This window comes from Nycticebus coucang, chromosome 10, assembly GCF_027406575.1.
Source record: "Nycticebus coucang isolate mNycCou1 chromosome 10, mNycCou1.pri, whole genome shotgun sequence".
NCBI classification, from domain to species: Eukaryota; Metazoa; Chordata; class Mammalia; order Primates; family Lorisidae; genus Nycticebus; species Nycticebus coucang.
Genome location: NC_069789.1, coordinates 119,788,774 through 119,814,157, shown reverse-complemented (window position 1 = coordinate 119,814,157; position 25,384 = coordinate 119,788,774). Strand labels below are relative to the sequence as shown.

The following is a 25,384-nucleotide window of genomic DNA, read 5'->3' as shown; positions in this document are numbered from 1 at the left end:
TCACCAGACACATACCACCACAGGAACTGCCCTTGCAGTCCCCTCTGCCTAATGGCTATCAGGCTGCCTCCCCTGCCTCCTTCAAGTCTTTGCTCAAAGGTCACCTCAGTGAGGTCTTCCCTAGGCCAGGCACAGTGGTTCATGCCTGTAATCCAAGCACTCTGGGAGGACAAGGCATCCTTGAGCTTAGAAGTTTGATGCCAGCCTGATCAACAGCAGTGAGAACCCATCTCTACAAAAAAAAAAAAAAAAAACAGAAAAAGCTGGGTGTGGCATTTTCCACCTGGTCCCCTCACTCTCCCATCTAGGCACCATGCCTGACTTAGGCAGCTATTTGTGCATAACAAATTACCCCAAAATGTAATGGCTGAACACTAGTATTTATTATCTCAGGGATCAGAACTTGGCTGTGGTCATCTAAAGACTCAACTAGGAAATGATCCGCTGCCAAGCTCACCAGTAGTTGCTGGCAGGATTCAGTTCCCCACTGTTCCTGCCACGTGGGTCTCCCTGAGGGCAGCTGGATTCTTTTTTTTTTTTTTTTGGTTTTTGGCCGGGGCTAGGTTTGAACCCACCACCTCTGGCATATGGGACCGGCACCCTACTCCTTGAGCCACAGGCGCCGCCCCAAGGGCAGCTGGATTCACCTAAGCAAGAAAGCTAGAAGAGCCAGAGAGAGAAGCAAGGAAGATGGAAGTTGCAGTTTTTATAAACTAAGAAGTGACAGTCTGTTGCTTTTGCTATATTTTATTTCGCAGAAGATGTGACTACATCCAGCCCATTAGGGAAGGGAATTAGTGGCATGAATACCAGGAGGCAGGGAGGATTTGGACTCATCTAAGAATGATTGACAACTACATCCTTCTGGCCTTTGCAGGGACTGTTTCCTCCATCTGGAAGGTTCTTCCCCTAGATTTCTGCATGCCTTCCTCCCTCACCTCCTTTAAGCGTTCCCCCAAAAGTCATCTTCTTAGAAAGGCCTTTCCTGATGAACTATATCTTTTTTTGTTTTTTATTTTCTATTTTTGAGACAGAGTCTCATTCTTTCACTCTGGGTAGAGTGCTATGGCATCATAACTCACAGCAACCTCAAATTCTTGGGCTCCAGTTTTTCAACTCTTGCCTCAGTTTTTCTACTTTTAGTAGAGACAGGGGTCTCACTGTTGCTCAGGCTGGTCTCAAACTCCTGAGCTCAGGTGATCCACCCACCTCATCCTCCCACAGTGCTAGGATTATAGACAGGAGCCACCACGCCCGGTCTGGCCACCCTATTTAAATTGCAACACTCTGTGGGTGGATTGAATCATCATCCTCCAAAATATCTAGGTCCTGATATCTGGAACCTCTGAATGTGGCCTTATATGGCAAAGGGACTTTGTAGGTGTGATGAAGTTAAGGATCTTGAGATGGGAAGATTATCCTCAAGGTTCTAGACAAGGCCTACATGTAAATGCAAATGTTCTTATAAGAGGGAGATTGGGGTGGCACCTGTGGCTCAGTGAGTGGGGTGCCGGCCCCATATACCGAGGGTGGCAGGTTCAAACCCAGCCCCGGCCGAACTGCAACGAAAAAATAGCCGGGAGTTGTGGCGGGCGCCTGTAGTCCCAGCTACTCGGGAGGCTGACGCAGGAGAATCGTGGAAGCCCAAGAGCTGGAGGTTGCTGTGAGCCATGTGACGTCATGGCACTCTACCGAGGGCGGTACAGTGAGACTCTGTCTCTACAAAAAAAAAAAAAAAGAGGGAGATTGGACAGTGGGACAGAGATGAGGCCATGGGACACTCCAGCAAGATGCTAGCTAGCAGTTTTAAAGGTGGAGGAAGGGACCAGGAGTCAAGGAATGCAAGGAATGCAAAGAACATAGCTCTAGAAGCTAAAAAAGGCAAGAAATGGTTCTCCCTTTGTTCCTCCCAAGGGAGCACATCCCTACCAATACCCTGGTTTCATCCCAGTGCATTTGATTTCAGACTTCTGGGCCTCACAACTGTAAGGAAATAAATATGTGTTTGAAGCCACCAAGTTTCTAGTCATTTGTTAGAGCAGCCTCAGGCAACTGATACATCTCCCAAGCTGCAATGATAGCAGCCCCCCTCCTGCTTTAGTTTTTTCAGTAATCGTGATGACCATTTGATCTGTTAGGTGTTTTGCTCATTACGCAGTTTACTGCCTGTCTTTTCCGCTGTAAGTCAGCTCTTCAAAAGCAGTAACTGTGAATTATGAACTATTTCCAACAAACACAAAGGTGAGAGAAACGTATAATGAAAGCTCACATCCTCATGCTAAATTTCATCAATTGTCTACTCAGGGTAGATCTGGCTTTGTCTATATCCCCACTTCCCCAACCCACCAACCACTTCCTTCCCACTAGTTGATTATGTTGAAGCCTATCCCCGACATGATATCATTTCATCCAGAAGTGTTTCAGAGCGTATTTCTTTCTTTTTTTTTTTTTTTTTGAGACAGAGTCTCACTTTTCCCCCCTGGGTAGAGTGCTGTGGCATCCTAGCTCACAGCAACCTCAAATTCCTGGGTTCAAGAGATTCCCTTGCCTCCACCTCCTGAGTAGCTGGGACTACAGGCACCCGCCACAACACCTAACTATTTTTTAGAGAGGGGGTCTCACTCTTGCTCATGCTGGTCTTGAACTGCTGAGCTCAGGAGCAGTTTTCTGCCACTGTTTTCTGGAGTGCTAGGATTACAGGCATGAGCCACTGCACTCGGTCTCCCAGATAGTGTTTGAACGTGAGAGCAGGGACTTTTGTCTCCTTTTCACTGCTGTGTCCCCAGCCTGGTACACAGTCCCTGCTCAACAAATAGGAATGAATGACAGAATACTCATGGCACTCCATAAAATATTTTCCAAGATCCATTTCCTTAAAACAGGGAAACTGAGACCCCGAGAGCAGAGGACCTTTCAAAATTTCCCCTAGTGGGGCGGTGCCTGTGGCTCAGTGAGTAGGGCACCGGCCCCATATGCCGTGGGTGGTGGGTTCAAACCCAGCCCCGGCCAAACTGCAACAACAAAAAAATAGCCGGGCGTTGTGGCGGGCGCCTGTAGTCCCAGCTGCTCGGGAAGCTGAGGCAAGAGAATCACATAAGCCCAAGAGCTGGAGGTTGCTGTGAGCCATGTGACGCCACGGCACTCTACCGAGGGCAGTAAAGTGAGACTCTGTCTCTACAAAAAAAAAAAAAATTTTCCCTAGTGGGCTCAGCGCCTGTAGCTCAGCAGCTAGGGCGCCAACCACATACACCAGAGCTGGTGTGTTCGAATCCAGCCCAGGCCTGCCAAACAACAACAACTACAACCAAAAAATAGCTGGGTGTTGTGGCGGGTGCCTGTAGTCCCAGCTACTTGGGAGGCTGAGGCAAGAGAATCACTTAAGCCCAAGAGTTGGAGGTTGCTGTGAGCTGTGACGCCACGACACTCTACCGAGGGAAACAAAGTGAGACTCTGTCTCAAAAAAAAAAAAAAAAAGATCCCTTAGTGATAAATCTAGATCTTCTGTGTCCCAAGCCAGGGTTGTATCACCCAGAGACATGAAAGGCTTCAGAAGTAAAGCTTAGCACTCTGCCCAGGGTAGCTGCAGCCTCAGGCTGAAAGGCTGATCAGGAAGTCGCAGCCAGAGAGCCTGGTGGGAATGAGAGCACAAGGGCCTTGGGCAGTGCCTGTGGCTCAGTGGGCAGGGCGCTGGCCCCATATACTGAGGGTGGCAGGTTCCAACCCAGCCCTGGCCAAACTGCAACAAAAAATAGCCAGGCATTGTGGCCAGCACCTGTAGCCCCAGCTACTGGGGAGGCTGAGTCAAGAGAATTGCCTAAGCCCAGGAGTTGGAGGTTGCTGTGAGCTGTGACACAAATGCACTCTTCAGAGGGTGATAAAGTGAGACTCTGCCTCTAAAAAAAAAAAAGAGAGAGAAGGTGGTGCCTGTGGCTCAAGGAGTAGGGCGCCAGTCCCATATGCCAGAGATGGCAGGTTCAAACCCAGCCCTGGCCAAAAACCACAAAAAAAACCCCAAAAAACTAAGGTTTTGGGTGGCGCCTGTGGCTCAGTCAGTAAGGCGCCGGCCCCATATACCGAGGGTGACGGGTTCAAACCCGGCCCCGGCCGAACTGCAAAAAAAAAAAAATAGCCGAGCGTTGTGGCGGGCGCCTGTAGTCCCAGCTACTTGGGAGGCTGAGGCAAGAGAATCGCTTAAGCCCAGGAGTTGGAGTTTGCTGTGAGCTGTGTGATGCCATGGCACTCTACCGAGGGCCATAAAAGTGAGACTCTGTCTCTACAAAAAAAAAAAAAAAAAGAGAGAGAGAGAGAGCACATGGGCCTCCTGAAAGTTAAAATATTCTCCCAAGGGAACTAGATATCCAGAGATGCTTCTCAGACAAGAAGGCTATGTTAACCATTGTGATGAAAATGTGTCAAATGGTCTATGAATCGAGTGTATGATGCCCCATGATCATATCAATGTACACAGCTATGATTTAATAAAAGAAAAAAAAAAGGATTTGCATTTTAGAAAGATGTCAAAGAGGGGGCGGCACCTGTGGCTCAAAGAGGTAGGGCGCTGGCCCCATATGCCGGAGGTGGTGGGTTCAAACCCAGCCCTGGCCAAAACTGCAAAATAAATAAATAATAATTAAAAAAAAAAAGAAAGATGTCAAAGAAAAATGTACATTGATGGCACACAATTATCCCTTCCTAAAATAACAGTAAGGAATAGACAAAAATAAACCTACTTGGAAATAGAGAAAGAAGCAGCAGGCATTAGCAGGAGGGAGGACTCGGCACACTGCTGGAAGACAAGACAAGGGAAGACCCGGCCACCTGCGGAAGGGGAGGAGGAGGAGATACGCCCTTGCAGGCAGCAGGTGCTGAAGAAGCAAGTGCGGTGAAAAGCTGCAAATGGCTATGTGGTTCAACATACAAGAGACCTTCACTTCCACACGAGACTAGTGGAAAGAGGTGCTGGGAGGTCTGGCCTCTGGGGTGTGGGTGAAGTGTGGCCTGTTATGGGCTGAATTGTGTTGCCGAAAAAGACATTTTGAAGTCCTAATTCCTAATAGCTAAGTATGTGATTTATTTATTATTTTTCTTTCTTTTTTTTTTTTTGAGACAGAGTCTCAAGTTGTCACCCTGGGTAGAGTGCCGTGGCATCACAGCTCACAGCAACCTCAAACTCTTGAGCTTAAGCAATTCTCTTGCTTCAGCCTCCCAAGTAGCTGAGACTACAGGTGCCCACCATAACACCTGGCTATTTTTTTGTTGCAGTTGTCATTGTTGCTTAGCAGGCTGGGGTTCGAACTCACCACCCTAGGTGTATGTGGCCGGCACCCTGCTGACTGAGCTACTGGCGGTGCCCAGTATGTGATATTATTTGCAAATAGGGTCTTTGCAGATGTCATCAAGTTGAGACAAGGTCATATTGGAGTAGGGTGAGCCCTTCTTCCAGTAAGACTGGTGTCTTTTTTTTTTTTTTTGGTACAGACAAAATCTCACTGTATTTTGCAGGCTAGTCTCCAGCTCCTTGCTTCCTCTGCCTCCCAAGGTGAACCACTGTGCCCAGCTTTAGACTCATGTTCTTATTTTTTACTTTATTTTATTTTTTGAGACTAAAGATCACCACAAAAGTCACCTCTAAGACCTTGGCTGTTCTACTTGCTAGCTGTGTGACCATCGGCAAGTTTCTCAGGAGCTTCTAGTATTCAGACCAACCCCAATCTATACTACTGGATTAAAATTTAAAAAGAGTCACACTTTTTATTACTTTTTTTGAGACAGAGTCTTACTATGTTGCCCTTTGTAGAGTGCTGTGGCCTTAAAGCTCACAGCAACCTCAAATTCTTGGGTTCAGCCTCCCAAGTAGCTGGGACTACTGGCACCTGGCATAATGCCCAGCTGTTTTTAGAGATGGGGTCTCAATCTTGTTCAGACTGGTCTCGAACTCCTGAGCTCAGAGAATCAACCCACCTTGGCCTCTCAAAGTGCAAGGATTACAAGCGTGGGCCACTGAGCCCAGCCCAAGTGTCACACTCTGAATAAGGCTAGAGGGAGTTCCTATAGAAGTAGTTACCTGGCTTCATGCCTGTAGCTCAGTGGCTAGGGCACCAGCCACATGCACTGGAGCTGGCAGGTTCAAATCCAGCCTGGGCCTGCCAAAACAACAATGACAACTACAACCAAAAACTAGCTGGGCAGGTACTTGTAGCCCCAGCTACTTGGGAGGCTGAGGCAAGAGAATCACTTAAGCCCAAGAGTTTGAGGTTGCTGTGAGCTGTAACACCAGGGCACTCTACCCAGGGTAACAGCTTGAGACTGTCTCAAAAGAAAAAAAAAAAATAGTTCCCTGTTGAAGATGATCTCACAATCCCTAATTTCAGCACACATGAGGAAACAATCCGCCGTGAGTGAGAACGAGCATAGGATTAGTTGCCCTCAACTTCAGGTGCAAGAATTATCAGACATATGTACCACAAAGTAAAAAAAGCACCCAGAACATGAAAAAGAGGAAGAATTGGGTTTGCATGAGGGGAATTCCTTTGAAAGGGGAGGGGCTGCTTTCAACTGGTTTGCCAAAAATAGTTAACAGCGAAGATGAGTATTTATGGAGTCTGAACATAGTGAAAAGAGAAGAAAGTCAATTTCTGTGCAAACTACCTTTATTTATAAAGAAAACATCCCCATTTTGTTATAAACATAAAACCAGAGCTGTGTAAAGGCACTTAATTAGGGAGAGGTAGGGCAGGGTTCCTGGTAGAGTCCAACGTGCCTTTTTACACCAAGCCACTGGGAGGGATGGGATCAGAAGTGACTTACAGGGAAATCAAGTGGGGATCACCAGTGGGTTGTCTTGCTGGGGGCAGGGGGAGTGACAGTAGGAGTGGGAGGCACTTTGGACGGGATCTGATATGGCAAAGTGGGGGGGGAATTCTCCTACCCCAGTGATTCCCAGCCCCTCCTGGACCTCCAGGGGCTAAGGCAGATTCCTACATTTAAGGCTGGGGTCCTCCTTCTCCCCTGGGCTTCGGGGAGATCAGAGGACTGGCGGTGAGGGCTGCACCATTGGAGGGCTAGGGGGTGCAGCTAAAGGCAGCAGTAAACGGAACTGGAGGCTGGAGCCGAGGTAGGGCTGCTTGCTCCAGCCCCTCTCCGAAGGTCCTTTTGTCCTACTAGACTTTATTCCTCTGAGGCTTCACCCTGGGAAAGAGCTGAGGGAAGACAGGTCTTCAGACAGACCCCAGGAGCTCCTACCCCATCATCCCACACTCATACATGTGCACTGCCTCCCTCCTCCTCCCCTCTTCTTAAGGGACTCTCTCAGCATCTTTCAGACCACCCCAGAATCCCTGAGTCCTGTGTTAGCTCCAAGAACCAGATGGAGCCTTCCACTCAGAAGCCCCCATTGATGAAATGGGGGTATTCTGAGTTTCCCAAACTGCCCTAAAGCAGATGCCCACCTGTCTCTAACATAGGTGTGCAGTTGGGTCCCACCTTCATCCACCCCCAAATTAAAAAAATCTCTTTCTGGAATATAATAGAATCTTTTTTTTTTTGTAGAGACAGAGTCTCACTTTATGGCCCTTGGTAGAGTGCCGTGGCCTCACACAGCTCACAGCAACCTCCATCTCCTGGGCTTAAGCGATTCTCTTGCCTCAGCCTCCCAAGTAACTGGGACTACAGGTGCCTGCCACAACGCCTGGCTATTTTTTGGTTGCAGTTTGGCCGGGGCCGGGTTTGAACCCGCCACCCTCGGTATATGGGGCCGGCGCCTTACCGACTGAGTCACAGGTGCCGCCCCAATATAATAGAATCTTAACAGTCTCTACCCCCAACTCTACTAGACTCTTTCTTAGTTCTACTGTAATTTTATTAGTGGATTTTTCCTCACCCTGCCTCATGCAGTATGACAAAAGCTTCCTCTCCACCATGCCTGTAACATACAGTACTTAAACTTCCCCTTCATCACTAAGATGAGACCCTTCATCGCTTCCTTGCTAAAATTGATTACTGCTGTTATTATTTTTTAGAGACCGGGGTTTTACTATGTTGCCCAGGCTGGTCTTGACCTCCTGGTTTCAAATGATCCTCCCACCCTGACCTCTCAAAGTACTGGGATTGTAGAAATAAGCCACCTGGCAGCCTAATATGGATTATTCTTTAATCTCCCCATCAATACAATCAGGGATGAGAAAAATATTTGAGCACTGGCTGGGTGCAGTATGTCTCATGCCCTATAATCCTAGCACTCGGGGAGGCCGAAGCTGGAGGATCACTTGAGCTCAGGAGTTCAAGACTAGCCCCAGCAAAGCAAGACCCCATCTTTACTAAAAAAAGGAAAAAAAAAAAAAAGGAAGGAAAGAAAGAAAGAAAAGAAAAGAAAAATTAGCTAGGCATGGTGTTGGATGCCCGTAGTCCCAACTACTCTGGAGGCAGAGGCAGGAAGATTGTACGGGCCCAGGAGTTTGAGGTTGCTATGACTTAGACTGAGGCCACAGCATTCTAGCCCCAGAGTCAGAGCAAGACTGTCTTCAGAAAGAAAGAAAGAAGGAAGGAAAGAAGGAAAGGAAGGAAGAGAGGGAGGGAGGGAGGGAGGGAAGGAAGGAAGGAAGGACCAAAAGTAACCAGTAAGGTAGTACTGGTGAGTACCCCCCAAAATGCCAGTTCTGTAAAGGGCTCTTCCTCACCTACTCCGCTATAAGGGACCCTTCCTCCTCCCCTCCATTCTATAACGGACTTCCCCTCTCCTCCGCGACCAATAATGGGCTTTTCTGACTCCCCTACCCTATATAATGGTCTATCCCTCTCATCCTCTTCCTACCCCTTTTCCTGTGGGATCACCCTCTTCCCCACACTTAGGTCAGGAGGATCCCACCATCTCTCTCCCGGGCTCACCCCGAAGTAGTTACGCGGCACGTAGCCCTCCTGGCCGCGGAGCGCAGCCCACCACCAGTCGGTCTCCTCTGGCCCATCCCTCCGCAGCACAGTGACCGACTCGCCCTCGCGGAAAGAAAGCTCATCCCCGAACTCGGCGCTGTAGTCCCAGAGAGCGTACACCGCCCCGTTGTTCATCAGCCCCATACTCTGCTCCACGTCTGAAAAATGCCACGGCCAGGATCTGTCTGAAGATCCGTGGCCAAAGACCCACGGACACAACAGGCCACGCTGGGGATAGGGACAAGAACTTGGCTTTAGCGCCCGACCCAACAGGAGAATGAGCCATCTGAAAAGTTGTGTGTGCCGGTGTCTGGGGATGGGAGCTAGAGCTGGAGACAGACGCCAGACTGGCAGTCTCCAATGTCGGAGGACATTGGGAGTGCACTGAGTTGGGTCACCTATTCCGAAGGCAGGGTCAATGGCCGCCCTTCACTTATACAATGCTGAATCCTCTGGTACCCCTAGAGGTACAGATTCCCCCCTCCCCCATGAACGGTACAGTCCCCTTAGTGAATTTATCCTTTCTTCAAATAGTACCTACTATTTGAGTGGTCTGATCTTCCCCTTTTTCGGTGGTGCAGTCCACACACTGCTGAAGTTATACTTACTTTTCTAGATGGGGGTAGACCCCACCCCACACCCAATCTAAATGGTACAATCTCCATCAAGCATTTAGCCCCCTTCCTGATGGTATTGCCCACCATGCTCCCCTATTCAGTGGTTCAGTCCACTTTGCTCTCACTTTTTCTCCCTTCCCTGCCAGGTGTATTGTCCAATCTTCACCTTCACAAACTCTCACGTGGAACTGTATGATCCTCACATTCATAGGTTCCACCTACCTGTGACACAGGTGTAATGACCCAGTCCCCCTCCCGAAGGTGCCCCCTTTAGCAGACGGTCTACATCTCTCCTGAGCAGTACAGTCCCTGTGGGCCCCTGCTTGCCCTTAAAGGCAGGCCTTATAGCCCTTTTCCTCTCACCCATTTTGCCAGTGTCGGTTAGCACCAATAAGTTCACCTTTCAAATATGGATCCCTGTGTTTCACCCCCAGGTCCTGGGGCCTGCCTTACTCCAACTGTGAGGTCCCCAACCCAAACCAAGCTATGACCTGGCCCTCCAGCTATGAAATAGAGGCCGGCTTGGCCTTGTAGCTTAGTGGTTAGAGCGCTGGCCACATACGCTGGGGCTGGTGGGTTGGAACTCGGCCTGGACCTGCTAAAACAACAATGACAACTGCAACAAAAAATAACCGGGTGTGTAATTCCAGCTACTTGGGAGGCTCAGGCAAGAGAACTGCTTAAGCCCAAGAGTTTGAGGTTGCTGTGAGCTGTGAGGCCACAGCACTCTACCAAGGGTGACATAGTGAGACTCTGGCTCAAAATAAATAAATAAATAAATAAATAAAAAATAAACAAAGAAATAGAGGCCCTATTACAATCCCCCTACGGTCCAACCTACCTTGTCATTCCCTGCCAGGAACCAGGTGATGGAGCCTGCCCCCTGGAGAGACATGCTACTGCCTCATGTCTTACTACAAGTGGAACAGTCCCCAAGCTCCTTCCCCGGAGCCACCGCCAGTTTGCCTGCCAGGTGTGTACTCCCTATCCTACAAGTGGCAAATCCATCTGCCCAGCCCTGTGCCAGGTAGATAATTAGAAAGTCCACCTTCCCACCCCTGCAGGTGAGAAAGCAGATGAGCAACACAATCTCCAGACCCCTCTTCTCTCCGAAGGTGTCCGGCTTGTACAGCACATCCTCCATGTGTCCCCTCTCCCTCAACAGGCAACAATCCACCACCCAGGCAGGTGATCTGTCCACTTCCCCCTCCTCCACAATCCTGCCACAGGGTTGGTACAGCCCGCACATCCTCTTAGCCCTCGTAGGGGGTAGCCTGCCCTCCCCTACCCGGTGCCTGGGACCCTCCAGACGCCCCAGCACTGCCTCGCACCTGCCAGGTAGGTGGCGCACTCGGCATAACCCTCACGGTAGGGGTCGCACTTCTCGATGGCGGTGGCGCCGTCACTGAGCGTGGTGGCAAAGATTGCGGCGCCGTGCTGCACCAGAGCCATGCAGATGGCTGTGTCATTGCACGACGCTGCGCAGTGCAGCGGTGTCCTAGGCACGGGAGGGAGGCATGAGAGGCCGCGCGTCCGCCCACAAGGGACCCAGCCCACAGCCCCGTCCTGGTCCCGCATCCGCACCGCGCGGGTCAGGGCTCACCAGCCGTGGCTGTCAGGGGAGTTGACGTTGGCCCCAGCGGCAATGAGGAAATCTACGATGGAGTAGTTGGCGCCGCAGATGGCGTTGTGCAGGGCGGTGATGCCCTCCTCGTTGGGCTGGCTCGGGTCGTTCATCTGAGCGGATGGGGAGAGGAAGACTCAGTCTCGCAGCTCTTGTGCGGTCCCCCAGCCCTGCCCACCTCCAGCTCAGCGGTCCTCACCTCCTTCACGGCCTGTTGCACCACCTCCAGCTCGCCGGTTAGGGCGGCGTCCAGCAGCAGCACCAGTGGGTTGAGGCGCGCGCGGCGGGCCTTGCGCGGGGAACCCGCCTTCCGCAAAACTGAGCGCATCTCCTGGGGGACAAGGCGGGGATTTCAGCCGCTGGGAGGCTTATTAATGTACCCATTACCCAGAGAGATAAACAGAAGTTTAGGGGCCAGACGCCCCAGGTTACTCATCTGAGCAGGGGTAGGGCTGGGATTCACACCCAGGGAGGTCCTGAGATTCAGACCAGAGGGATGGGGATGCCTCAGTTCTCTAGAGCCCTCAGTTCCTACAGTAGTCAGAGAATCCTGTGACTTTGGAAATTTGGCCCAAGACCTGAGAGAAAGTTGGGAGGCCATTAAGTTGGTGGCAGAGTAATTCCAAGCCTTCAAGGCAATGATTGTGGAAGGGAGGTGTTCACACACAGTCCCGTTTCTTTTACAAAAAAACAAATACTATGAAGCACACTTGACAAAATGTTACCAGGTGTTAATTCAGATGTTTGGGATTTGAGTATTTATCACATTATTCCTTGTGCTTTCTCATCTTCAATTTTCCTCTGCCACGATTCATTTATTCTGAGTGTGTGCGTCTGTAGCATTGTTATTCTGGTCTTTACCATCTCCAGAGTCTCAATGATCTGGAGATTCTGGAATTCAAAGACCCAAAAGCCACTGAATCCAGAATTCTCTGATTTTCAGTTATGTCAAGTTTCCAACCTGTTATGATTGCAGACTAGCTAAATTGCACTATTTCAAATTGCTGAGGGCCCAGGAGATTGGATGATTGAGAATTTTAATGTTTACGGGTGGCACCTGTGGCTCAAAAGAATAGGGCACCGGCCCCATATGCTAGAGGTGGTGGGTTCAAACCCAGCCTGGGCCAGAAACCGCAAAAAAAAAAAAAGAGAGAATTTTAATGTTTAAAATTTCATTCCATGCTGGGTATGGAGGCTCATGCCTGTAATCCTAGCACTCTGGGAGGCCAAGGTGGGTGGATTGCTTGAGTTCAGTTTAAGACCAGCCTGAGCAAGAGCAAGAGCAAGACCCCTTCTCTACTAAAAATTGAAAAACCAGCCAGGTGTTGTGGCCAGTGCCTATATTCCCTGCTACTTGGGAGACTGAGGCAAAAGAATCACTTGAGACTAAGAGTTTGAGATTGCTGTGAGCTATGATGCCACAGCACTCTAGCCATAGTGACTCTGTCTCAAAAAGAAAAAAAATACTATACTCTTGAGGCCCAAGCAGGTGGATTGCTTGAGCTCAGAAGTTCAATTGAGACCAGCCTGAGCAATAGCAAGACTAAAAATAGAAAAACTGATCTAAGAGTATCACTTGAGTCCAAGAACTTCAAGTCGTTATGATCTATAATGCCACGGCACCCTAGTCAGGGCACCAGAGGGAGACTCTGTCTCAAAAAAATAAAAAGTTCATTCCAAAATACTGGAAGGACATTCTTAAAAATATTAATCATGGCTTTCTATGAGAGCAGTTTATGTCCTCTTCATTGTAGCTTTCTTTATTTCCCCCAAGTTTTCTATGGTATTTGTGAATCCCCTTCTATTACAACATATTGGTGTGTTAATTTGTGATTTTATAATTCAAATTATGAGTGTCTTTAATTTTCAGCTTTGGTGACTTCAAGAATCAGTAATAATAAGAGTCTATGATTCTATGATGAGACAACTCTACCATTTCAAGATGTCATTCTTCCCTTCTTTATTTCAAGATCCTAAGCCTCAACATTCCCTGGCTCTACCTTTAGCTATAAATGGCTCTACCTTTACCAAGAAATAGCCATTTGAGTTGTCCACTTGGCCACCACTTCTGTAGAAATTGTTCTCTTCCCTCTGTCTATCCACACTGAGTGTTCAGGACTGTTCCATGTGACTATGACCCGCAGCCAAGATGCAAGAACTAAGATCAGCAGGAGACCATTCATTGGTCCAATAATAACAACAATAATATAGTTAGCAGCTATGTGCCAGGCACTATTCTAGGTACTATATTAAACATTTACTCTTCACAGCAACCCTATGAGGAGAATGCTGTTATTTTCACCCCTTTTACAGAAGAGGAAACTCAGGCCCAGAGAGGCTAAATGTCTTGCCCAAGTTTGCACAGCTGATAAGTTGCATGGAGCTGGGATTCAAACATCCCCAGCAAGTCTAATGCTGCAGCTGATACATTTACCCATGACACTCACAGGCAAGACCAGAGACTAGCTGTTTCTAAGAAGAGAGAGCAAATCTCTAGAAAAAGCAGAAACAAGAGAACGTATGGTCTTCAGGTTGAGAGAGAGAGAGAGGGTGAGTGCTTTGATTCAGACAGGCTTTCCTGATCCCAGAAAAAATCCCTATGTTGTGCCAAGACTTAGTCATTTCCAGGTGTAGCACTCAGAGATTGCTGAATGAGGACCCAGGGGTGGGATGCAGGTATAGGTTATCGGAGAGAAAGCCTCCGATATGAAGGAGTATATGACTCTCCATATATTTCACGCACAGCTATTCATGGCTTAAAGACCACATTTCCCAGTCCCTCTTGCAGGTGAGTTTCTGGCTAATGGGATGGGGCAAAGTGATATGTGTAATTTCCAGGTACTGCCCCAAAAGGGAAGGAGTACTTTCTCTTCTTTCTTCACCCTTCCTACCTGGAAGGCAGACTCGGTGAGAGCCATCTTGGACCATGAGGGCAGGTTAACCCCCAATGGATGGCAGAGCCCCAGGTAGATGGAGGCTGGGTCCTGACTCCATAGTGCTACATACTAGCCCTGGAATGCTCCTTAGGAGAAAATTCCTATCTCATTTAAGCCATTGTATTTTGGGGCTCTTTGCCATAGCTAGAAAACCTACCCCACTTTCCTCCTATATTACTTACCATGCTCTGTGGCTGCTCTGGTGGGCTGCTCTGGGGTGGGGCTGGGGGTGGTATAGGAGCTGGTGGGGCAGGAGCAGGGGGCCCTGCCCTAGCCTCAGGTCCCTCAGTGATGGAGGACAGCTCTGGCTCAGGGCCCCCGGGCCCTGGCCCACCATGGCGATGGAAGAGGCGGTTGATGATCTGCTGGTACTGTTTCTTGTGGGTGGGGGGCAGGGCCACAGCGGGGCTCTGCTCCATGGAGCCCCTGCGTTTGAGGGGCCGAGGAATCTCTGCCAGCATCCGTGCCACCTCCTCCAGCTCGGGCACCGACTGTGCCTCAGGTGGCAGTGCTGGCTGCAGTCTTGTGGGGCTGAGGGGCCGAGTCACAGTGCCCTCATCTCCATCGCCAGCCTCCAGCACTGGTGCGAGCAGTCCTTCAATCTCTGGTTCAGGCTCCAGCTCAACAGGGGGCTTGGGGGGGCCTAACAGGAACAAGAGCTCCATTAGAGGGTGGGTCCTCAGGAGACTACTCAAGACACTCCCTCCCCTTGACTTCCAGGACTTACAACCAGCACCTGATTTGCTGTGTGACCTCAGGGAAGTTCCTTGCCCTCTGTGGACTATTCCCTGGGTTGTGACTAATATACACTTAATGACACCTATGTACTGAGTAGTTAGCATGTGCCTGCTGCTTTTCATGCCTGTCTCAGGGGACCTCACCACTACCTTGTGAGGTAGATAGGCTGTCATCTTCATAGTTTGGAAAAGGAATCTGAAGTCTTGGAGAGGACAAGTCAGTTGCCCAAACCCACATCCTTGAGATCTGAACTCAGTTTTGTCAGACTCTAGTAAAGTCTACAAACCATGATAGATTTGACTTTCTAATATCCTAAGAATTTCCTCTCCTAACATCTCACCCAGAAAACTGTCAAGGGTAGAATACAGGCATTTAATGATCTCTTCTCTTAGTCCCCAGTAGCAAAGCTTCTGAGCTTCTGAAGTAGTTGGAAATAATAATAATCACTCCCTATGGATTATTTAATTGAATCTTCATTGCAACTCTATAGGGGGAGTTTTGTTTGTTTGTTTGTTTGTTTTTTTTTTGTAGAGACAGAGTCTCACTGTATCGCCCTCGGGTAGAGTGCCGTGGCGTCACACGGCTCACAGCAACCTCTAACTCCTGGGCTTACGCGATTCTCCTGCCTCAGCCTCCCGAGTAGCTGGGACTACAGGCGCCCGCCACAACGCCCGGCTATTTTTTTGTTGCAGTTTGGCCGGGGCTGGGTTTGAACCCGCCACCCTCGGCATATGGGGCCAGCGCCCTACTCACTGAGCCACAGGCGCCGCCCCTGTTTGTTTGTTTTTTGTTTGTTTTTGTTTTTTGAGATAGAGTCTCACTATATCACCCTCAGTAGAGTGCCATGGCATCACAGTTCACAGCAACCTCAAACTCTTGGGCTTAAGCGATTCTCTTGCCTCCAGCCTGCCAAGTAGCTGGGACTACAGGCATTTGCAACAACTCCCAGCTATTTTTTTTTTTTTTTTGTAGTTGTTTTTAAAGTTTTTGGCCAGGGCTGGGTTTGAACCCGCCACCTCTGGCATATGGGGCTAGCATCCTACTCCTTTGACCACAGGCACTGACCGGTTTTTTTTTTTTTTTTTTTTTGTTTGTTTCTTTGTTTTGTAGAGACAGAGTCTCTGTTTATCGCCCTCGGTAGAGTGCCGTGGCATCACACAGCTCACAGCAACCTCCAACTCCTGGGCTTAGGCAATGCTCTTACCTCAGTTTCCTGAGTAGCTGGGACTACAGGCGCCCACCACAACGCCCAGCTATTTGTTGTTGTTGTTGCAGTTTGACCAGGGCTGGGTTTGAACCCGCCACCCTCGGTATATGGGACTGGCGCCCTACTCACGGAGCCACAGGTGCCGCCCTTTTTGTTGTAGTTGTGATTGTTGTTTAGCAGCCCTGGGCCGGGTTCCAACATGCCAGCTCTGGTGTATGTGGCTGGCGCCCTAGCTGCTGAGCTACAGGCACCGAGCCTAGGGGAGATATTTTTAATCTCACTTCACAGATGGGAAAACAGAGGCTCAGGCAGGTCAGGTAATTTATCCTCAGTCACACAGCAAGTCAGCAGTTTGAGAGGCTCAAGCCCACTCTGCTTAACTCTACTGATCTTGTACCCAAAAATATTAATAATTATTATAACTAATATACTAGCTATTGAGAACTTACTAGGCACTATTTTAAGGACTTTCTGTGAAGTCAATACCATATCCTAGTAAGATAATTTGCCCAAAAAAACTGAGGCTCAGAGGTTAGGTGCCTGTGGTTTAAGGTGGCTAAGGCACCAGCCACATGCACTTGAGCTGGCGGGTTCGAATCCAGCCCAGGCCCGCCAAACAACAATGATGGCTGCAACCAAAAAATAGCCAGGCGTTGTGGTGAGCGTCTGTAGTCCCAGCTACTTGGGAGGCGGAGATAGGAGAATTACTTGAGCCCAGGAGTTTGAGGCTGTTGTGAGCTGTGATGCCACCAACAGCACTCTACCCAGGAAGAGGTTCTGTCTCAAAAAACAAAAAACTGAGGCTCAGAGAAGTTAAGTGACTTGTTCGAGGTCACACAGTGGAGAATCAAGCAGTCTGGCTCTAGGGTTCATGCACAAACATTGTGCTACCCTTGGTTCTTGAGAAAATTCCCAAGCTCAGCTGGCCTAGCTCTCTGCAGGCACAATGTCTGGAGGCATTTGGCTATGATGGGCCCTCAGCTGGTCTGGTCCCATGCCATGTGTCCTCCCTTCACCCAGCCTTCTGGGGCCCCCACTGCTGACTCACCTTCATTCACAGGGGCCCAGGTCTGTTGGGGAGGCTGTGGGACTGGGGTAGGGGGTTGGGGCTGTGGTTGTGGCTGGGGCTGGGGCTGGGGCTGTGGGGGCAGCTGAGGCTGTGGTTGTGGCTGGGGCTGGAGCTGGGGGGGTGGTTGTGGCTGGGGAGGTAGCTTAGGCGGGGGTGGTCGAGTGAAGACGGGTGATCCAGGGAACGTTGCCCTGCTAGCCCCATGCTCCCAAAAAGCATTCTGCAGTTTGAATATCATGCTGAGAGGGATGGGGCGCTGGCGTGGGGCACCGCGGGGCTGGGGACTGGAAGGGGGCATGGGGATGCGGCTGACAGGCTGCCAGCTGCGGGGCAGAGTGCCTGACTGCCCAGCAGAGCCCAGGGAACGGCGGTAGCTGCCCACATCTGAACGCCTGTCATTGGCCAGAGGGGAGACCTTATAATTGCGCGGCAGGGTGGCACTGGTGAGGTTGTCCTGGAAGGAAAAAAGGGAGAAAGCACTCAACTGGAAGAGGTAAGGGCAAAAGGTGAGAAGAAAAGGGGAGGTGAGGGGAGCCCAGAGAGTGAGGGAAGGGTCAGCAGGGGGTGGAAATGCAGCATATGGAAGGAAGATCGTGGGAAAGACCACGGAGACTGGGGGCGCACGGGTGGGGGAGGGGAGTGAAACTGGCCCTGACCCAGCTCCGGACCTTGACCAGCCTCCCCTCATTTTGTATCTCAGTCTCTGCCCCTCACCTTGCCAGGGGCCCCCAGCCCGTCCAGGCTGCTCTCCCTCCAAGGCAACAGCTGCAGGCCTGGTGAGGCAGGCCGTGGGAACACATCCAGGCCTACGAGACAGAAAACATTAGCGCCCGGGGGTGCCCGTCTTCCGTGTCCTCCACTCCTCTTCTTTCCCCTAACCCCCGGCCTCCGTTGCTCACGTTCATAGCTCTGGGAAGATTTCTTCTCATACGCCACGTCTAGGTCAGACTCGTTCCAGGCTTTGGGGGGCCGCCGGCGCAGTGTCAGGTCGTCTGAGGAGATGTTTTCAGTGAAGATGTGCACCAGGTGGTCCGCCCACTTCTGCCCCCCAAGTTCAACCCCCTGGTTTACCTTGTGCGCGCAGAGGCGGGGCAAAAGCGCTTCCGCCGGTGCCCAGCAGAGAGCTCCCAAAGACCGAGGGCGCATCATAGGCGGCAGGGGGGCGCGGCGAGGGCCCGCGCTCGGGGAAGAAAGCCTGGGGCCCCTCGGCCAGAGGGCTGCCACGCGGAGAGCCAGCACGGCCCAGGAAATCAAAGGGCGTGGGGGGACCCTGCTGGCGGAGCGGGCCTGGCCCGGGCCGCGGGGAGGGCGCACGGCCTAGGGAGCTGCTTGCACCATCGAAGGCGCGGGGCCGGGGTGAAGGTGCGCGGTCCAGGCTGCTGTAGGCGTCAGGCTGCAGGTAGAGCGGAGTGCGGGGAGACGATGGCCGGCCCTTGGGTGACAATGGGCTGTAAGAATGCAGGACCGGGGCACTCTCCGAGCGTGGGAATGAGGCGTCTATGCTGTCAGTGGTTGCCTTCCGGGGAGACCCTCGGCTGCCCATGACTTCAGGAACGGGGCTGGAGCTGTACCGGGACAGCTGTGGGGAGGCCAGGACATGGAGGCGTCAAAGGAGACTTTAGCAGAGGGCTTGGTGGGGTTGGGTCAAAAGATATAATTGAAGGTCAACTCAAAGGAGTTGGACTAGTGGAAATTCACTCACAGTAGGGCCAGGTGAGGAGTGTCAGGGAGAGACCCTGAATTAGGATGAGTCTAGCCCATTACTGTATGTCTCCTTTGTGTGACTTAAGGTCTTCCTGTTAGATGTCCATCTCCACTGGTCCCCTACCTTCAGGTGTGCTTGAGTAGCCCACAACCTGCTCAACTGTTTGGGGCAGCCATGCCTGAAATCCAAGCCTCTGGACTGAGGTGTGGAGCAAAGCTGGCTTTGGAGGTCGGGGGTAGGGACCAGGCTCACCCTAGAAGGGGCTCCAGCCTGTGGGCCAGGAGGCACTGGAGAGTCTGACCACAGTGACTCCAGCTGCTTGGTCAGTTCGTCCACCTTGGCTGCTGCTGTGTCCAGCTCCATCTGCTTCATATGCTCCATGTGCTTCATGGCCAGTGCTGGGGGGGTGGGAGTGGCACTAAGGACCTGGCTTCTAGCAGGGGCCCACCTCTGCCCACATCCCCAGGGCCCCGCCCCACCTGCCCCACCTGTCCCACCCCCCTCTCCCAGCTCACACTGGAAATTCAGGTCCAGAAGGTCCCGAGCACTCTGGAATGCCTCACTGTCCATGGTGCCAGGTGGAGCAGGCGCTGCATGGTGGGGAAAGAGCTGGCTAAGACCATGCCCCCATGGACCCTGTCCTCAAGGAATGTAGGGCACTGAAGGGAAGCACCTCACCTTTACTGTTCCTTCCATTTCCCCAGCTGAGAAATGCCAACTCCCTCAAAGCCCAGTCTGTATGCCAACTAGAAATCCAAACCTGTTCTAGAAGGCTCCAGGCAATTCACTCTCTTTACACGACTCCTTGTCCATCTTTTTGTATCATCCGCAATGAGACTTGAATCATTCCCTCAACAATTATCTGTTGATCATCTACTATGTACCAGTAAACATGGGATGAAATAATAACTAATGATTACTGAGTGCATACTAGGGACCAGGAGGCACTGTGCCAGATGCTGCGAATATTTGTTTTATTTTTTGTTTGTTTGTTTTTTTGAGACAAGAGTCTCACTAGGTTGCCCTTGGTAGGGTGCCATGGCGTCACAGCTCACAGCAACCTCAAACTCTTGGGCTTAAGCGATTCTCTTGCCTCAGCCTCCCAAGTAGCTGAGACTACCGCCACAACACCCGGCTATTTTTTGGTTGCAGTTGTCATTGTTTAGCTGGCCCTGGCCGGTTCGAACCTGCCAGCCTGGGTGTATGTGGCTGGCACTGTAACCACTGTGCTAAGGGCACCGAGCCCAAATATTTCTCTTTTTTTTTGTAGAGACAGAGTCTCACTGTACCGCCCTCAGGTAGAGTGCCGTGGCGTCACACAGCTCACAGCAACCTCTAACTCTTGGGCTTACACGATTCTCTTGCCTCAGCCTCCGGAGCAGCTGGGACTACAGGCGTCCGCCACAACGCCCGGCTATTTTGTTGTTGCAGTTTGGCCGGGGCCGGGTTTGAACCCGCCACCCTCGGCATATGGGGCCGGCGCCTTACTCACTGAGCCACAGGCGCCGCCCCCAAATATTTCTTTTAAATAGTAATTTTGCTGCCTACCGTATAACCCATGCCTATCCCTTGGGATATAATGTAATAAAAAACAATAACCATTACTTGAGGAGTTCCTGCCTTCTGGAATTGTGCTAAGTGTTCTGTACTCAATGCTTCTGTTGATGGTAAAAACCACCCTAGCAGATGAGAAAGTATAGCTCAGAGACAATTGTTTAAGGTCAACCTTCAAGAAGTTTCGCACCCAGTAGTACTGGGCTTCACACCCAGATCTAACTTGTTACTCTGGGTCATCTCCATCAGACAGGAGGGATCCCACAGGGCAGGGACTACTCGGCTTCCTCTCCCAAGAGTCCCTATCCAGTGGAGGCCTGGCTCACACTAACCCATTGTTAGCAGGAGGAACAGGGATGTGGCCAGGGGTTGATGGGCAGCCATGGTCACAGGCCCAGTGGGAGGGAGATAGGCTACCAAAAACCGGTCAGGCCAGCACTATCCCCATCCCCATGGTAGCCACCACGCCTGCCAGCTCTGCCACCTCCCTGTCGTAGTGACCGCTTAGCTTTGGCAGTACAGGCGTGGGCACCAGGAGCAGGCTGGGGCATGCTGGTACCAGCCTGTCTGGGAAGTTGGGAACAGAATTTGTTGAGGCTGGTGGCTCATCTGGCTGTACTGGGAGTGTGTGACCTTGATTAATGAGTCCCCTCCACTCCTTGGGCCTCAGTTTCCCCAAAAGTGAAAGGAAGAGGCAAACCAAGTGAAAGGAAGAGGCAAACCAGCTATTTTGAGAGGCTGCTTCAATCTCTGAAGCCTAGATTCTGATCCTGTAAGGACTGTGAGATGTAATTAAAATTCTGCAGAACCTAAACTCCTCAGCTGCAGAGTCTACTGTTGGAAAGTTCTCAGTCAGCAATTCTATCTTCGGATCATTCTAGAATTTCCAACTTGGCTAGCCCAGAATTCTCAGTCTTCCTGACCCAGGTACTATCTGTCCCAGAATTGCACTCTCCTGGAAGTCTAGATGGATGGAACAGCTAAAAGCACAAGTGAGGGGGTGGACTTCAAGGGTTTAAATCTGGCAGGACCACCCTGACCAGAGTGCCTCAGTTTCTAGATCTGTAAAATGGAAATAAGTAATATTGTGACGATCCACCTGGTCAAAAGGTGCAGGAGGAATTCAGGGCTCTGAGAACTAAGGCCTCAGAAAGTAGAAATTACAGGAATAAAAACTCGGGTCTTTTAGAATCTGCGACACACAGCAAACACTTTGTGTCTGTTAAAATATAAAAATGAACAATTCTATGCAGCCTCCAGTGCCAGCATTCCGGCAGTAAGTGGTTCTCGGGGATTTCATGACTCCCGGATTTCTTAGATTGCCAGACTGCATGCTGACATCCTCTGGCTCTAAGCCTTAGAGTCTAAGGAAATGCCAGCAGTGGGTGTGGATGTTCCGGGGTCCAGCGCGGGCGGTGGGGGTGTCAGGGCCGCCAGGGGGCGCCCAGGGCACGGCCTGACCCCACCCCAGCGGGCGGACAGGGCCTGAGCTCAGGCCCAGGGAATGCGCGGCGGGCCCGGGCAGGTGCCGCGCCTCGCGCGAAAGGAGAGCGGGGCGGGGCGCGGGCGGTGTCTGTTCCCAGGCCGCTGCCCCTGCCCTCCACCCCCGGGTACTCTCTCCTGGGCTCCCCTCCAATCCTAACTCCCTGTCTGGCGAGCTCCTACGTACCCCCCGCAGGTAACCTCCCCTGGGCTCCTCTCTCCGCTGTACTCCTAACTCTCCTTCCGGGCCGCCTCTGCACCCGTCTCATTCTTTGGAGTCAAGGACCCTGTGGGCTTCCTGGAGGAGTCATCCTCAGTAGGAACCAGGTCAGCGCGCCAGTTTGGGCAGGGAACACCCAGCTCGGAATCCTACAGCGCTGTCGGGACATACTGAGGCCAGGAGACGCTCCATCCTTTCTGGGACTTTAGTTTCTTCCTCTGCAGACGCTTGTGAAATGAACTATCGCCTTTTCCTGTCTAATCCTCTACCTTGGGCTAGTTATTTAGCTACTCTGTGCCTCAATTTCCTCATGTGTATAATGGGGGAATTAATATCTTCATCTCAAAGGAGCCTGAGGACTGAGTAACAATTTATGTGTAGTGTTTAGAACAATGCAGTAAAAAGTTCACCTGTACAAGATTCTTAATTACCAGCCTTACTTGGCTGTTCATTAAGATAAAACAGGATCTGGTACAAACTGAGGGCTCAAAATTTAAAGTAATGTTTCCCTTAAAAGGCCTCCTTTCCACTCTTTCTGAGATTCCAAAACCCCTGAGCTTTCATGTCTGGGGTCTCGACTTCCTGAGGCCTTGGCTCTCAAAGCCCTAAATCCCCCCTGTACATTGTTGAGTTCTGGCTAGTCCTCAATAACTTAGGGACAGGGAGCTGGGAGAACTCTGTAATACTCCAGTAAGAAGCTGGCAAAAGCCCTGAGAGTGGGCAGTGTGTACTTTCCACCCTCAGTTTCCCCACTAGTAGAGAGTTCTTTCCTCAGGTCAGCAAATCTCATTCAGTGTGAGACCATTGGGAAGTCGCTGGAGACTCCTCTAGACAATGGGAGCCATCTCTCTATGCCACAGCCCTGAGCCTGGCATGCAGTGGGCCCTGTCTTGGCAGTCTCGGTTATTATTTCTAATTTCATTTCAGGTTATACCAAATGCCCTTCAAGCCCAGACATTAGGAAACATCCCTCTCTCACCAGATTCCCCTGCCTCCCCCATTCTTTTTTTTTTTTTTGTAGAGACAGAGTCTCACTGTACCCCCTGGGGTAGAGTGCCATCACGTCACACGGCTCACAGCAACCTCTAACACTTGGGCTTACGCGATTCTCTTGTCTCAGCCTCCTGAGCAGATGGGACTACAGGCGCCCGCCACAACAACCGGCTATTTTTTTGTTGCAGTTTGGCTGGGGCTGGGTTTGAACCCACCACCCTTGGCATATGGGGCCGGCGCCCTACTCCCTGAGCCACAGGCGCTGCCCTCCCCCATTCTGCTTTTAATCCCCAACCCCATGATGCATGGGGGTAGAGAGAACGGGAGATAGAGGGAGGTGCCTGACCCTGCCCTCCCCAAGCCTCAAGGACAGACAGACACCTCCAGAATTAGCCTCTATCCCTCCCTTATCTCCCACAATACCTCAGGTCAGACTGATGACAGTGGAGGTGACATTTCTCACCTCAGGGTCAGGGCAAGGAGCCCTGCCAGGGAGTGGGTTAGTCAGAAAATCTGGTGGGAGTGGATGGAATCCTGTCCCCCAGAGAGCTACATAGAATGGTGGGGGCCAAATTCTGACCCCCAACTCTGCTGCCTGTGTGACCTGTCGGCCGCAGTTTACCGCTTCCTTTCAATGTAATGCGTGGGTGCCTGGCCACGCAAGTCTCCTAGAATGCAACTCCATGTTGTGGACCTCTGCAAACCTCATTTATTTCCCACCCCCCATAGGGCAATAAAAGGCCTCGCCTCCGCCAGGGGGCGCTCTGGGGCTGATGTCTCTTCTCTGGTTAGGCAGGTCTGACGCCTGGGTTAATGACATGTTGGGGTTCGCTCAGCGGCACAGAAGAAGTTGGAGAGCTGCCCCGGTTTTTTCTCCTCACCCCCCCCCATCCCAGAGCCGCAAAGTCGGGGGAGAGCCAGGACACAGCCTCTGGAAGGTCCCTGGGTATTTGTCCCAGTCCGTATCAGAGACGGGTACTTGTCCCAGTCTTTATCAGGGACCAGCCTCTACTATCCCTGCCCCACCCTTAATTCTGCTTAGAGACTTAGACGTTCGGTAGAGAAGGCAGTTGGAGGGCGATAGGGTGGTCACCCATTCCTGAGCACCAGCAGGCTGAGCCTCCCACTTCTGCCTAATACATGGGGATCCGAGTCCCAAATACTACGTATTACCCAATGAGTCAAGCCTCCCAGCCTCCAGTTCGAGGGATTCAGGAATTCCAGCTAAGACGTCTCCCCCAGACCAAAGGGTCCAAGTTCTCCATTCCAAGAACTCTGGCATCCAAGCCCCCTTTCCTTCCGCCCCGTAAATCTGGCATCCGAGTTCTCTCCTTCCAGGAACCCAGGCGTCTGAGCACCCCACATTCCGCCCTGGAACCCAGCGTTTGAGTCCCCTCCCAGTCCTCCCAGGGACGCGAGTGTCCGGCTCTTTCAGAGCCTCTAGACCCCAGGAGCTTGGAACTCACGGATCCAGGGAAGATCCAGGCACCAGGGAGCTTCCTCCGGCTCCAGCTCCGGCTGCGGGGAGCGGAGGATGGGGCGGGGCAGGCGCCGGGAACAGGTTAGACGACGTGACTCAGGCAAGAGGGAGGCGGTCCCAGAGGGGAGAGGGAGCCAGGTCGCCTCGAGTACCTTGGGACTTGTAGTCCCGGAGGGGCTGGACACAGACTAAGACATCCTCATTTGTTTTCCCTAGTAGTCCATTTCACAGACAGGAAGGGCAAGGCCCAGAAGATGAAAGAGGACCGGCCAGGCCAGGGAGATACGCAAGAAATGAGACGTCTACCGCGCTGTTGGCTGCAAGACACGGACGAACTACTGAGCTCTTGCCCCACCTCTTTAGGCTCAGTTTCCCCTTTCCTGAGTTAAGATTTGGACATTACCAAAAGGTAGAAGACCGGATGTTGGGGAAAAGTCACATGCCCAGCTCCTAAGGTGAGAAGAGAGCCTTGCTAAATCAGTATCCTCTCAGGTCTCAAAGCCTCGATGTCCCTGACTGTAAAAAAGGGGGTAAGGGGTGAGGGTTAGGGGATAAAGGAGTTGGATCTTTACAGGATCTCTCAGCAACAGAGCCTAAAGTTGGAGGCTGAACTACAATTCCCAGCATCTTCCGCAACCGATGTCAGGTACCTCCTCGCCCTCTGGGAATTGTAGTCCAGGAGCCCGCAGGGACCGCACCCGGTGTCTCTAGACCACGCGCGGGAAACACATTGAAGATCTAGGGCCAAGAAAATGTTTCCCCTTACCCTTGACCCTCCTTCCTCTCTAGAAAGCCTCTCCCTCCTGGGGAAGAGGAGGGTGCCAATTCTGGAGT

At 51.4% G+C, this 25,384-nt stretch overlaps 1 protein-coding gene across 1 annotated transcript; it reads right to left on the bottom strand.

The window, feature by feature from the left end:
* Positions 1-6,638: 6,638 nt before the first annotated feature.
* PPP1R13L (protein phosphatase 1 regulatory subunit 13 like) lies at positions 6,639-24,657 on the bottom strand. Its single transcript, XM_053607115.1, has 13 exons — positions 24,537-24,657; positions 19,337-19,411; positions 19,074-19,219; positions 18,188-18,695; positions 18,016-18,108; positions 17,831-17,922; positions 17,096-17,570; positions 14,285-14,745; positions 11,366-11,497; positions 11,146-11,279; positions 10,874-11,040; positions 8,884-9,083; positions 6,639-7,199 (listed from the first exon to the last, which is right to left on the bottom strand). The coding sequence occupies exons 2-13, from the start codon at positions 19,389-19,391 to the stop codon at positions 7,161-7,163; spliced, it is 2,502 nt and encodes an 833-aa protein (XP_053463090.1). The 5' UTR covers positions 19,392-19,411; positions 24,537-24,657; the 3' UTR covers positions 6,639-7,160.
* Positions 24,658-25,384: the final 727 nt, after the last annotated feature.